This window comes from Hippopotamus amphibius, chromosome 1 (assembly GCF_030028045.1).
Source record: "Hippopotamus amphibius kiboko isolate mHipAmp2 chromosome 1, mHipAmp2.hap2, whole genome shotgun sequence".
In the NCBI taxonomy this organism is placed as follows: Eukaryota; Metazoa; Chordata; class Mammalia; order Artiodactyla; family Hippopotamidae; genus Hippopotamus; species Hippopotamus amphibius.
The window spans coordinates 160,186,716-160,201,585 of NC_080186.1; the positions used below are offsets into that span (position 1 = coordinate 160,186,716).

General features: G+C 36.0%; 1 protein-coding gene across 4 annotated transcripts in view; it reads left to right on the top strand.

The window, feature by feature from the left end:
* Positions 1–14,870, top strand: part of LOC130851965 (protein diaphanous homolog 1-like) — a 53,834-nt gene that overhangs the window by 18,720 nt on the left and 20,244 nt on the right. The window contains exon 1 of one of the 4 annotated variants that reach the window (XM_057732633.1): positions 4,973–5,018. The exons of 2 other annotated variants lie outside the window; for them this stretch is intronic. In XM_057732633.1, coding sequence (XP_057588616.1) covers positions 4,979–5,018 — 40 coding nt within the window. In that variant the 5' untranslated portion in view covers positions 4,973–4,978. Of the gene's footprint in view, positions 1–4,972; positions 5,019–14,817; positions 14,846–14,870 lie in introns of those variants that run through there. One more of the 4 variants, XM_057732637.1, reaches the window with a different exon arrangement.

Here is a 14,870-nt window from a genome sequence, read left to right on the forward strand (position 1 = left end):
TATTTATTTATTTATTTAATTGTCTGTGTTGGGTCTTCGTTGCTGCACACGGGCTTTCTCTAATCGCAGCGAGTGGGAGCTACTCTTCCTTCTGGCGCGTGGGCTTCTCATTGTGGTGGCCTCTCTTGTTGCAGAGCACGGGCTCTAGGCGTGTGGGCTTCAGTAGTTGTGGCACGTGGGCTCAATAGTTGTGGTGCACAGGCTTAGTTGCTCCGCGGCATGTGGGATCTTCCTGGGGCAGGGATCGAATCCGTGTCCCCTGCATTGGCAGGCAGATTCTTACCCACTGCGCCACCTAGGAAATCCCTGCTCTCCATTTTTTGAAAAAGTTTTATCACCCAAGTTTATATTCCTGAACACTATAGTTTAGTTTTACCCATGGTTTCTAATGTCTTCTTTATCTCTTAAACCTATTGGTTTTTTTCCCTCTTTTTTTTTTTTTTTCCCTTTGAAATTCTTTCATTGTAAAAACTATCACTTGTCCTGTAGAGTTTCCCATAATATCAACTTTGCAATTGTATTCCCGTAGTGTAGTGTGTAGTTTCTGTCCCCTGTTATTTGCTGTAAATTAGTAATTGGATCTAGAGGCTTAATCAGAACCAGGCTCCATTTGTCTTTCACCAAGACTTCACCGTAATAGGTGTTAGGTTCCTCTTCAGAAGGCATGTAATATGTGCCTGTCCCTTTTGTGATGTTAGCAGCTGTTGACTTTCAGTGCATAGATCTGTTTGTTCATTAGGGTTGCAAAATGGTGCTATTCTAACAAAAGGAATTCCTCATATATCCTAGGTATTAATTAGTCCTTTGTCACAAATATCTTCTCTTTGTGGCTTTTCACTTTTTTTTTAAGTGTCTCTGAACAGAAGTCCTTTATATAAAGTGCTTATTTAGATTTACCAATCCTTTCCTCTATGAGTAATGCATGTTGTGTCTTGTTTAAGAAATCCTTTAGTCATCAAGATAATTAATCCTGTTGTGCTTCCTTTCATGTTAAGGTTTTTAATTGACCTGTTGTTGGTTTATTTGCATATGGATACAATTTCTTTTTTTCATATGGACACTCAGTTCCATTTATTGGGAAGTCTGATGTGCTCTGTCTGTTAAATCAAGTGCTCTTTTATGCCTGGGTCTGTTTTTTGGGCTGTGTTATCCTTCTTGTTGATCATTTTGTCTGTCCCAATGCTGGTACCATATGATCTTAGTTATTATGGTTCTATAAAATGTATTAATCTCCTATCTTTTGTTGCTTTCCCAAGAATGTCCTAGCTCTTCTTTGTATTTCCATATAAATTTTAAAATCAGCTTGTCAACTTAAAAAAAGAAACCTGTTGGGATTTTTATTCTATTGACTGTATAAATCAATCTGGGAAGAATTGGCATCTTGTTATCAAGTGTTTTAATCTATGAATCTTAAAGTCTACATTCACTTATTTGTCATTTTTAATGCTTTTCAGTAAAGCTATGTTGTTTCTCCATAGAGGTGTTACACAACTTTTATAAAATTTATTCCTAGGTACTTCATATTTTTATGGTATTTAAAATTTCTTCATCTGTAGCTGCTTTCGGATTTTTTATATTGATAATCATTATCTTCACATGAGTGTTATTTCTTCCTTCCTAATTCCTAAGATTTTTTTTTCTTGCTTTACTACACTGGCTCAGACCTCCAGCCAGTGGTGTTCAGTGGAGTGGTGATGATGAATATTCTTCTTTTGCTCCTAATCTCAAAGACAAAGTTTTCAACATTTTACCTTTAAGCATGGTTTTTGCCTTCAGTTTTTGGTAAATACTCTGTCAAATTAAGGAAGTTCTCCTGTATTCCTAGTTCACTAAGTGTTTATCATGAATGGGTATTGAATGTGATCAAATGCTTTTTTGTACTGTTAGAATACAAAATTTTTCTTCTTCAGTCTGTAATTGTGGTGAAGCATAATAATTGGCTTCTGTTACACTAATCTTACATTCCTAAAATAAATCCAATTTGGGCATTATTTATTATCCTTTTTATTTTATATTGCTTAATTCAGTTTGCTGATATTTTGAGAATTCTGTGCCTATGTTTATGAGTAAAAGTAACCTATGATTTTTTGTTCTTTCATATTTTGCTGTTAAGATTATGCTAGCCTCATAGTGTGAGTTGAGGAATATTTCCTTTTTCTATACTATGGAAGAATTTTTACATAAGATTAAGGGAATTGTTTATTCCTTGACTATTTGAAATAATTGGCTGGCAAAGTCATCTGGGTCTCCTAGGAACTATTGACCACCTGTTTAATGTCTTTCATAGTTATAGGGACTGATCAGGTTTTCTCTTGTTGAGTCACTTTTGCTTGGTTACATTTTTCTAGAAACTTATCCATTTCATCTAAATTCTCATATATATTTTGTTTGAAATTTTTTAATGCCTGAAGCATATTTCATTCAGTTCCAGTTTTTGTTGTTGTTGTTGTTCCCAATGTTGAATGCCTAATTGCTCTCTCATTTTTAAATACTGATCAGTCTCACCAGAGGTTTTTGAATTTACTAGTCTTAAAAAAAAACCAATAAAAGAACTGTTGGCTTTGTTAATCATTGTTATAGATCATTATCTATATTTTCTTTTAAAATTTTTCTTTAGGGTTTATTTTACTGTTGTAATTCTAATTTCTTGAAGTGGGTAGTTAACTCATTAGTTTTCAGTCTTTTTTTTTTTTTCATGTTTGATTCTGAGTTTCTGTTTAGGTGTAGCCCTTAAGTTTTAATAAGAAGTGTATTAGCTTATTAGGGCTGCCATAATGTACCACAGACATGGTGGCTTAAACAACAGATATTTATTTCTCACAGGTCTGGAAGTTAGAAGTCCTAGATTTAGGTGTCAGCAGCTCTGGTTTCTTCTGAGGTGTCTTCCCTTGGGTTGCATATGCTGCCTTCCCTCCATGTCCTCACATGGTCTTTTCCTATGTGCATGTATGCATTCCTTGTCTGCCCAGATTTTCCTTCTTATAGGGACGCCAATCAGATTGAACAGGATCTACCCTAAAAGCCTCCCTTTAACTTAGTCACCTTTTTAAAGACCCTTTCTCCAAATAAAGGCATATTCTACCAAATACAGCCGTATTCTGAAGCACCAGGGGGTGAGGATGGGGGGTGTTAGGGCTTCAACATGTGAATTTGGGAGGAACACAATTCAGTCCGTAACAGGAAGCATTTTTATTATTCAGTCCAATAAATTTTTATTTTCATTGTGATTTATTTTCATGGGTTATTTAGAAGTGCTTTATTTCTAAATATATGGAATGTATTAATTTCCTGTTGCTGCTATAACAAATTACCACAAATTTAGTGACTTAAAGGAATACAAATTTATTTGGAGACCACAGTTCTAATATCTGTGTTTCCTTTGGAGGCTCTAGGGGAGGATCTATTTCCTTGTGTTTTCCAGCTTCTAGAGGCTGCCTGCATTCCTTGGCTTAGGGCCCCTTCTTCATCTTCAAAGTTAGCAGCATAGCATCTTCATATCTCTATCTCTGTCTCTCTCTTTCTCTCCTCTGCTTCTGTCATCATGTCTCTTTTCTTGCTGTAACCCTCCTGCCTCCTTCTTATAAGGATCCTTGTAATCCCATGGGATCAACCAGGTAATCCAGAATAATCCTCTCATCTCAAATCAACTTTACCACACCTGCAATGTACTTTTTTGTATGTAAGGTTGAATTAGGATGTGGAACCATTATGTCTACCACTATGAGTCCTTAGGGAACCATTATCCTGTCTACCGCTATGAGTCCTTGGGATTTTTTTTTAATGTCTTATTAACTTCTAGCTAATTGCATTTTGGTCAGTGCTCTTGTGGCATTTTTTTGGTTTTGTTTTGTTTGTTTGTTTTCTCTTTTGCTTTGCTTTGTTTTGCTTTTTTATGTGAAATATCAGCAAGCCACAAAGAAAAAAAGATTTTTAATAAAGGAGGTGAGGGGAACAAAAAGGAAAGTAATTGCTGAGGTAACTTCATACCTTGAGGTAGTTTACTTCCTACAGTATTACCTGACAGACTCTACCCACTTGTCATGGTTGTCTGGTTGTTACTGTTATTGTTGCAATGTTGGAAGTAGGGGAGTCTGAGCATGGGCTTTTCCACATACACAGAGGCCTTCCTCCCTTCCCAGCACACTTGATAGCATTGTCCAGGGTAGCTAAAGTGCACCACCTGGCTAATATGCACTGACAGTCAGTACATTAGGAGGGGAGGCCTAACTGGTCAGTGCTCTTGTGATTTCAATCTTAAGAAATATGTAGTTTTCCTTTATGACTCTGAATATTGTTAAATATTATAAATGTTCAGTGTGCACTTGAAATGCATGTATATGTTCTTCAGTTGCATGAAGTGTTCTGTATATCTCCATTAGGTCCTGTTTGTTCGTTGTGTTCCTTAAATTTTCTGTATCTTTACTTTTTGTTTGCTTGTTTTATCAGTTACTTAGAGAAATGGTTGAAATGTTCCACTTTGTGGATTTAGCATTGTAATTCTATCAGTTTTTGCTTTATAGTTTCTCTTTTAATTTTTTATATCAACATAATTTCAGACTTACAGAAAGTTGCTAGAATAAAACAAAAAATTTCCTGTACATACTTTACCACATTCCTGAGATGTTAACATTTTACCACATTTGCCTTATCCTTCTGTGTGTGTGTGTGTGTGTGTGTGTGTGTGTGTGTTAACATTTTTTTCTGAAGCATACAGATTGGTTACCTCTTTATCCTTTGATGTGCATTTCCTAATAGTAGATCCATAACCACATATCAAAATTAGGAAGTTAACATTAATGTAATAGTGTTATTTAATCTGACCTTTAGATTTTGCCAACTGTCACAGTGATGTCCTTTACAAAAAAAATACTAGATCATGCATTGCATTCAGTTGTCCTTTAGTATTCTTTAATTGGAAATAATTTCTGTTATGGTTACCTGCAGAGGCACATGGACCCCTACTCAGAATTTGGTTTGGATGCCAAGAATGATGACACCCACACACACACACCAAAGGGGTATGAAAAGGTTTATTGGCTTAAATAATTGAGGTCTCTGGGGAGAGGAGGATAGTCCTCTCAAGCAGGTTTGAAATGGCTTGAAAGGGCAAGGAAAGGGGACTGGGCTGAATTTTTATTGTGGTTAGGGTAGGGCTAGGCTTAGAGTTCCTGCACAAGGACCTTCAATAGTCTGAATCTTCACAGGCACCAAGGAGGGAGCACTGAGGTCTCTGTGTTCCTTTGCCCAGATGTGATACACAAGGGGAAGTGGGAGAGAGGTGAGGCTTAAGAGCTGTCAACAGTTAAACCAAAAATGGAGTCAGACTCCTCACGGCATTTTCTGTATTTATTTTTCATGACCTTGACATTTTTAAGGAGTACAGACCAGTTAGTTTGTAGAATGTCCCTCAGTTTGGATATGCCTAATGTATCCACATGATTAGATTAAGATTATCCTTTTTTGGTGCTTTATATATCTTAATATATAAATATGTATTGTTATTAGGTGCATACAAATTCAAAATTCTTATATTTTCCTTGACAAAGTAAAACTTTTATTGTTATAATGTATCCCTGTTTATCTAAAAAGTTTTTTGTTGCCTGGAAGACTATCTAATATTAATGTACCTTCATCATCTACAATATTGGTCTTAAGTGGAGTATATAGTCTGTCTGCATTTAACATAATTACTGAAATATTTGGATTTAAATCTACCATCTTATTTTGTGTTTTCTGTTAGTCCCATCTGTTCTGTGTAATATGTTTTCATTCTGTTCAAAATATTTTCTAATTTCTTGTGTGATTTCTTATCTGACTCGAGTTATTTGGATATTTATTCGATATCCAAATAATTGGGAACTTTGTAGTTATCCTTTTACTTTATGATTTCTTTATGATTTACTTTTACTTTATGATTTCCAGCTTACTACAAATGTGGTCAGAGAACATACTTTGAATGATTTCTATCCTTTGAAATTTGTTGGTTTGCCCAGCATGTGGTAAATTTTGGTAAATGTGCTGTGTGTGTATAAAAAAAAGTGTAATTTTTCTTTGTTAGGTTCTTTGTTCTAATATATCAATTAGGTCTAGTTTGTTAGATGTGTTCAGATTTTCTGTATCCCTTCCAAGTTTTTGTCTGCTTGTTTTATTAGTTACTGTACAAAGGGTATTAATTCTTCTGCTGTAGTTATGGATTTACCCTTTTCTTCTTTTAGTTCAGTCAGTTTTTACTTTATATATTTTGAAACTAAATTATTGGATGTATTTAGATTTAGAATTATATTTTTTTTGTGTATTGACCCTTTATTGCTATGAAATGTGTCTATTCAAGGCAGTAGTATTATTAGAGATAAAATCTTTATTTGATATTAGTAAAGCTACATCAGCTTTCTTTTGGTTAGTATATTTTCTTCCACTATTTTGTCCTAAGACTTCTATGTCTTTAAGATGTGTCCCTTGTAAGTAGTACATATTTAGTTTGTGTGTTTTGTAAATCCAGTCTGATGATTTTAGTCTTTTCATTGCAATGTATTTAATCCACTTGAACTGATATATACCAAATTGCTATTTGTTTTCTATTTGATTTTTCAAATTTACATCCTTTTTTTGTTCTTCTTATTGATTGATTTAAAACTGTATTATTTCATATTTCCCCATTCCTAGTTATACTTTTTTTTTCTTTACTATACTTTTAGTGTGTACCTTAGAAATTACATCATGCATGCCTGACTTATTACAACCTAATACAAATTAGAACTTTTACCACCTTCCAGGTAATGTTAGAACTCTACAATATTTTAACTCTATGTACCATACATCTTTTGAATCATGGATGTCATGTATTTTAATTCTACATATTTTTTAAACCCTACAGACATTTTTACTATTATTTTATAATATTAGTATTCACTTAAAAACTCCTTTCTAGTGTTTTTCCTTCCTACCTGCATTTTTGTATTTCCTTTGGGGATACTTTTTTTCTGCTTGAATAAATACCCCCTTTACTATTTATTTTAGTTCAGGCTACTGGTAATGAATTCCCTGTTTTTGTCTGGACATATCTTTATTTCACTTATATTTTTGAAGGCTGTTTTTTGTTTTCCCTTAAAACAAAAACAACCCCCCCAAAAACAAACAAACAAAACCTAAAAAAAACTCTCCACTGTCAGTGTTACTGTTGGTCATCTGACTATAATATGTTCCCCTTCCTGCTACTCTGAGAGTTTTTTTTTAACTCTGGCTTTTAGCATTTTTACTGTGATGATGTGCCATGGTGTGGTTTTCTTTATAATCATACTTGGGGTTCTCTGAGCTTTTGATTCTGTTTAGAAAATTCACATCTATTTTCAAATATTGCTTCTGTCTAGTTGCTCTTGTTTTTTGTTTTAATTATTGGCATTTTATTTTGCTTTCAAATTCAGTGCCAGTGAATATCACATTTAGCATTCCATTTTGTGTGTGTTATGGGATTTTTTGTTTGTTTTGGTTTTGTTATTTTTAATATTTTACTTTCTTGGCATACCTGTCTAAGGCTTGTGTTTGAGACTGAAATCCTGGGACTCTTCCCATGCTCCATGTCACATTTCTCCCCCTTCTCCAGCCTCCTGCTTTATTTGGCATACTTAATATACAAAAGATTGCACATACTTAATGTATACATTTTAATGCATTTGGACATATGCATATACCTGTGATACCATCACTGCAATCAAGGTAATAAACATATCCATCACCTCCAAAAGATTTCTTACATCCTCTTGTTTTCGTTTTCATTTTTGTTGTAAGAACATTTAACGTGAGATCTGTCCTCTTAAGTTTTTACATGTATAGCACCATATTGTTAATTGCTCTGTCCAGTTCTCCTCTTTCTGGGCCTCCAGAGAACTGTCCCTTATACTCTTATTGTTACTTTCCATCTTTTATCTCTCTGTGGTAGTTTGTATCTTTTTTTATTGCTCTGTCTTGCAATTCACTAACTTCTACTGTGCCTCTAGTTGAACCCATCTTTTGAGCTCTTAATTTCATTTAGTTCTAGGATGTCCATGTATTTATTTTTAATAAATTTTGGTTCTCTGGTAAACTTCTCCGTCTTCATCTATTTTTATTTTTCCCTCTATAGTCTTGAACATGTTAGCTATCATTACTTTAAAGTCCTTGTTAGCTAGCTCCAATGTCTGGATCACGCATAAGTCTGTTCCTATTGTGTTTTCCTCTCTAGATAGATAAGTGTGTGGGCTGATCACCTTAATCCAGGCAGGGAGTGAGCTGTGCCAAGGTTTGGTTGTGGTTTTGGAAAGACTTGATTTACCTCTGGCTCACCCTGTTCCTAGAGTGTAGGCTTTCTAGGGCTCCCAGCTGCAAACCTGTTATGTTCACTTTTATCTCTGAGGATGTAGCCTTTTGGGTTCCTAGCTAATGAGGAGAGAGTCTCCTATAAGATTCCCCACATTAGGCAGAAACTGGCTCTTGACCCCTGTGCACCCTTGCTGTACAAGGCCCTGAAACTGATATTGGAACAAAGCTCCAGAGTTTTGCTTACTTCTCTGGAGCAGTTCATCACCATCTTCTCAGCTCTTCTATGCTTCAAGGTGATTTTTAAAATACCATACCAGCATTTTTAGATATTTTTCCATGGGAGACTTGACCCCCAGTACTGGAAATGAAAGTTTTCATTGCTTTTCATATTTTTTATGATGATTTTCACCACATTGAAAAACAAAAATTTTATGTACTCAAATCAGTCTGTCTTTTCCTTTATACCATCTTGATTTTGTGTTATTCTTAGGAAAGTTTTTATTTATTCAAAATTATATTGTATTTTTGTTTTTAACATTTAGCTGTTTAATGTATCTGGAATTTATTTTTGTGAATAGTGTAAAGTTAGGATCTAACTATTTTCCTTTAAAATGGAGAGCCAGTTTTTCCAATGCTATTAATTAGGAGTCAGAAAACTATGGCCAACCCATTTTTATTAATAAAGTTTTATTGGAATGTGGCCATGCCCATTTGATTACACATTGGCTATGACTTCCTTAATATTACACCAGCAGATTTCAGTGGTTGCAACAGAAACTGGCCCATAGAGCCATATATTTACTTTCTGGTCATTTAAGAAAGTTTACCAACTCCTGTATTAGACTACACTTTTTTAATTAATATGAGTTTTTACTTTAGCATATAGTGTTTCATATCTATTTCCAGAATCTCTTGTATTTCTTTATTATTATTATTATTATTATTATTAAGAACTTAATTTGTTCTTTCATTATCACTCAAGAGTTACTGTAGCTTTATACTAATGTATTTTATTGGCCTTGAAGATACAGTGTGTTTGTCAGGTTTATTGAGGTATATTTTGCATACAGTAAGATTTACCCTTTTTATGTGTACAATTCTATGAATTTTGACAAATGTATACAGCCATATAAAGATAGAGAACATTTTCATCACTCTTAAAGTTTCCTCCTCCCCATTTGTCCATCCCCTCTCCTCACCACTAGGCCCTGTCAGGGGCTGATGTGTTTTCTTGTCCCTACAGTTTTTGTCTTTTTCAGAATGTCATATAAATGGAGTCATACACTGAGGAGTCTTTGAAGTCTGGATTCTTTCACCCAGCATCATGTATTTGAGATTTGTCCATGTTGTTTGCATGCATGGTCATTTCTTTTTATTGCTAAGTGGTGTTTCCTTATGTTCATTCACTGGTTGGTGGACATTGGGGTTGAATCTAGTTTTGGGCAATTATAAATAAAACCAATAGAAACATTTGCATACAAGATATTGTCTGGACATACATGTTTTTATTTTTCTTGGACAAATACCTAGAAATGGGATTGTTGGGTCATATGTTACAATAAATGTATGTTTAACTGTGTAAGAAGCTGCCAAATTGTTTTCACTTTACTTTCCAAAGTGGCTGTACCATCTTTTTTCATTTCCACCATCAATGTATGAGAGTTGCAGGTGCTTTGCATCCTCACCAGCACTTAGTATCATCAGTTTTGTTTTTCCATTTTAGTGATTCTAATGGGTTGGGCATTATAGTTTTAATGCCTCATTAATTTAATTCTTAGTTCATATTCCTAATGACTTAATGCTGTTGAGCGTCCTTCTCTGTGCTTACTTACCGTCTGTGTATCTTCTCTGGTGAACTGTCCAAATGTCTTTTGCCTGTTTTTAAAAATTGGGCTGTTTATTTTCTTATGGTTGACTCACGAGACTTTTTATACGTATGTTCTGAACGCTAGTCGTTTATCAAAGATGTGTTCCGCAGGCATTTTCTCACAGTGTGTGGCTTGTCTTTTTATTTCTCAAGTGTCTTTCAAAGATTAAAACTTCTGAATTTTGATGGAGTCCACTTTATCAATTTTTTCTTTTATGTTTTGTGTTATCTTCTATTGCCATGTAACAAATTACCACAAACTTAATGGTTTAAAACAACATAGATTTACTATCTCACAGTTTGCCTGGGTCTGGAATCCAAATTAGCTAGATCTTCTGCTCATGGTCACACCAAACTGAAGTCAAGGTTCTGGCTGGGCTGCATTGCCTTCTGGAGCCCAGTGTCCTTTGCCATGCTCATGTGGTATTTGGCTGAATCCAGGTCCTTATAATTGCAGGACACAGGTTCCTCTTTTTTGACTGGTCATCAGCCAGTGGCTGTTCTCAGCTCCTAGAGGCTGCCCACCATTTCTTGCCACGTGGCCTTCTCCACAGCATGGCAGTTGCTTCTTCAAGAACAAGAGAGCATCTGCTTCAGTTTCAAATCTCTCTGACTTCTCTTGTCTCAGCTCTAAACCCTTGTTTAAAAGGGCTCATCAGAATAAGTCAAGCCCACTCACATTCAAGGGAAAGGGTTATATAGGGTATGTGCACCAGGAAGGAAACCCCTGGTTTCCTAGAACTCCAAGAAGATCCCAGGAAGCCAACTTAGGCTACTTCCCACCCCATGGTTTATACTTTTTTGTTTCTGAGAGATCTTTGCCCACTCCAAAGCATGAACATTTTTCTGATTTCTTTTTTTCTTTTTTTCATTTTGGCTGTGCTGCACAGCTTGTGGGAGCTTAGTTCCCCAACTAGGAATTGAACCCAGGCCATGGCAGTGAAAGCACCGAGTCCTAACCACTGGACCGCTGGGGAATTCCCTATGATTTCTTTAAGAAGGTTAATAGTTTCAGGGTTTCTATCTAGACCTGTGGTTCATTGTGTGTATGTATGTATGTATTGTATTAAGATATCATTCACCTTTAATGTGTACAGTTCCATGGTTTTTGTATATCACAAAGTGGTGCAACCACTGCATTAATTCTAGAACATTCTCATTACACACAAAAGAAACCCTCAGTTCATTAGCAGTCACTCTACACTTTCTTTTCCCCCAACTTGGCAACCACTAATCTACTTTCTGTCTCTGGATTTGCCTATCCTAGGTGTTTTGTATCAGTGTAATCATACAATATGTACACTTTTGTGTCTGGCTTTTTCACGAGTCATGACGTTTGCAAGGTTCACCCGTGTTGCAGTGTATATTAGCACTTCATTCCTTTTTATGGCTGAATAACATTCCATGTATAGACACATACCACATTTTGTCTTTCCGTTTGTCTGCTGATGGACATTGGGTTGTTTCTACATTTTGGCTATTATGAATAATGCTGCTGTGAATTTTTTTTTTTTTAACTGAACTGTTTGAGATAAAGTACCAACACCATGGCCCTTTGCCCCTAAATTCTTCAGCATGCCTCTCCCAAGTACAAAGACATTCGTTTTCATAACCACAGTGTAATTATCACATTTAGGATATTTATCATTGATGTAATACTGGTATCTAATATACAATCCATATTCAGATTACACTGATTTAATTAGTGATTTTAAACATCTTAAACAGATGTTTAAAACTTACAGGTTTTTTTATTGAGGTGAAATTCATTTAACATAAAATTAACCGTTTAAAGTGGATAATTTGCCGGGCGCGGTGGCGCGCGCCTATAGTCCCAGCTACTCGGGAGGCTGAGGCAGGGGGTTCGCTTGAGCCCAGGAGTTCTGGGCTGCAGTGCGCTATGCCGATCGGGTGTCCGCACTAAGTTCGGCATCACTATGGTGACCCCCCGGGAGCGGGGGACCACCAGGTTGCCTAAGGAGGGGTGAACCGGCCCAGGTCGGAGACGGAGCAGGTCAAAACTCCCCTGCTGATCAGTAGTGGGATTGCGCCTGTGAATAGCCACTGCACTCCAGCCTGGGCAACATAGTGAGACCCCGTCTCAAAAAATAAATAAATAAATAAATAAATAAATAAATAAATAAAGTGGATAATTTGATGGCATTCATAAAATGAAGTAGGAAGTATTTCTTCCTTGTCTATTTTCTGGAGGAGACTGGCATTCATTTTCTTTAAATGTTTGATAGAATTCTCTAGTGAAATCTTTTGGCCAGGAGATTTTCTGTTCAGGAGACTTTTAGTTATAAATTCAGTTTTTTAAGTGATTTCAGTAGTACTCAAGTTACCTGTTTCATCTTGGTTGAGTTTTGGTAGTTTGTGTGTTTTCTGAGGAATTGGTCCATTTTTTGGTAAATTCAGTTTATGAGCACTAAGTTGTTTGTATTATTCTCTTGTTATCCTTTCAGTGGCTGCAGGACCTAAAGTGCCATTGCTCCATTCCTGATATGGAGAGCAAGGCCTTCTCTCTTTTCACCTTTGTCAGCCTTTGTAGAGGTTTATCTATTTTATTGATTTATTTTTTAAACCAGCTTTTCTGCTGTTGTTGGGTGAAGTGTTCTATATATGTATATGTCAGTTAGAGCCTGCTGATTGATTTTACTGTTCACGTCTGTGTCCTTGCTGATGTTTTGTACAGCGTTGCACCCATTACTGAGATTGGGTGTTAATGTTGTGAGGTGCTACTGTGGCTTGGCTGTGCCGGTTTTCTCATTTCATCTTCATCAGTTTTTGTTTCTTATACTTAAGGCTCTGTTGTTTGGTGCATACACATTTAGAATTGTTATGTCTTCCTGGTGGATTGATCCTTTAATCATCATGTAATGTCCCTCTTTGTCCCCAGCTATTTTCTTTGCTCCGAAGTCTACTTGATAGAATATAGCCACTGTACTTTTTTTTTTAAATTAATGTTTGCTTGGTATATCTGTTTTCAGCTTTTTGCATTCAGCCTTTGTATTTGAAGAAAGTTTCTTTCAGACAGCATATTGTTGGGTCCTTTGTTAATCCACTCTGCCATGTTTTGTGCAGGTCTCACCCTAGTAATGCTGTTGCCTGGGAATGCCTGGGGGCACTCACCTGGGCCAATGTCGTGGCTGGACCAGCCCTTGTGGTTCTTATTATGATTACAAGATGCACCTCGGCAACAAGCATAAGAGAACCCTGAAAGACACGGTTTTATTGCTCACAGATCCTGACACGGCATGTCTTAGGCCACACACTGAGGTCACAGAAAGAGAGATGGGTAGGGGGCCTCAGGTCATCCCTGGGCTTCTGCCTTTATTGGGGTTGAGAGTGAGGTGCCTAGAGTTTCATGGGTTTACTCTTTATTGGTAAATTTAAAACATAAGAGTGGGAATTAAAGTGTGCAGAAGGAAAAGCATGGTCACTCTAATGATCAGTTATGTAAGGTCGCCCAGGGCTTTCCAAACGGGGAATGGATGGTGGCCTGGTTCTTTATCTAGTTGTGTAGCTGGCAATTTGTTTATTAATATGGATGTCTTTGAAATGGATGCCTCAGCAATCAAAAGCTTATGATCAGGTACTTATATTACAATTTTAGAAAACTGTCAGGTTCTTACATTGCAGCCAATCTCAGTTAATTGGTGTATTTAGACCATTTATATTAAAGGTAACTATTGATATTTTAGGGCTTAAGTCTGCCACTGTGTTACCTGTTTTCTGTATGTTTCCTCCTTTTTTCTTACTTTTCTGTGGGTTTTTTTTTAATCCCATTTTGATTTATTTATAATGCCTGAGTATATCACTTTATACAGTTTGCTTAGGTGTTGCTCTAGGTATTACAATGTACGCACATAGCTTTTCCTAGTCTAATGATATTAATGTTTTACCAGTCTGTGTGAAGTGTAGAAACTGTATCTCCATTTAGGTCCCTTTACCATCCCCAATTTTTAAATATAATAGTATTTCCTCCACATGGGGCTACTCCATTTTGGTGAAACTGGAAGTCCATATGCTTGTCTTTTATCTGTCATCTTTACTGAATTATTCATTAGTAGTTCTTTATTACTTCTAGTAGTTGTCTTGAATTCTGCATATAGTTATATCTTCCACAGAAATGACATTTTCATCTTTCTTTCTTGTATTTATACTTTTTATTTATTTTTATCTTATTGCCAAGCAAAAAGTTGAGTCTGCTTTTATTATTTTTCAACATCAGCAGTGACTCTAGCCTTTTACTTTACCTATGTAAAATGAGAGATGTACTTGTACTTTGCCCCTCTGCTTCTCAGTTCTTGTGATACAGTCTGGATGTTTTAAGTCAAAATTTTTACCTGACTTTGCATTTGTTGTTCTCTCTGCCTAAATTGCTTTGCTTTCTCACTTTCTGAAAGGTCTTTACTCTCATGTCACATTCACACTAAGACCTTCCCTGGTCACCCCACTAAAGTTATAATCCATCCCCCCTCATCAAATCCCCCAGTTCTCTTCCCTACTTTGGTTTTCTTTTCATAGCACTTATGACCACCTAATATACTATTTTATCTGTTGGCTGGTTTATCATCTATTTCTCTTTCTTAGAATATAAGTTCCATGAAGGCAGGAGTTTTTCTCTATTTTGTTTTATTCCTGGTACCCAGAACAGAGTCTGGCACATGCAGGTACTCAGTAAGTCTTTATTTAAATAACTAAT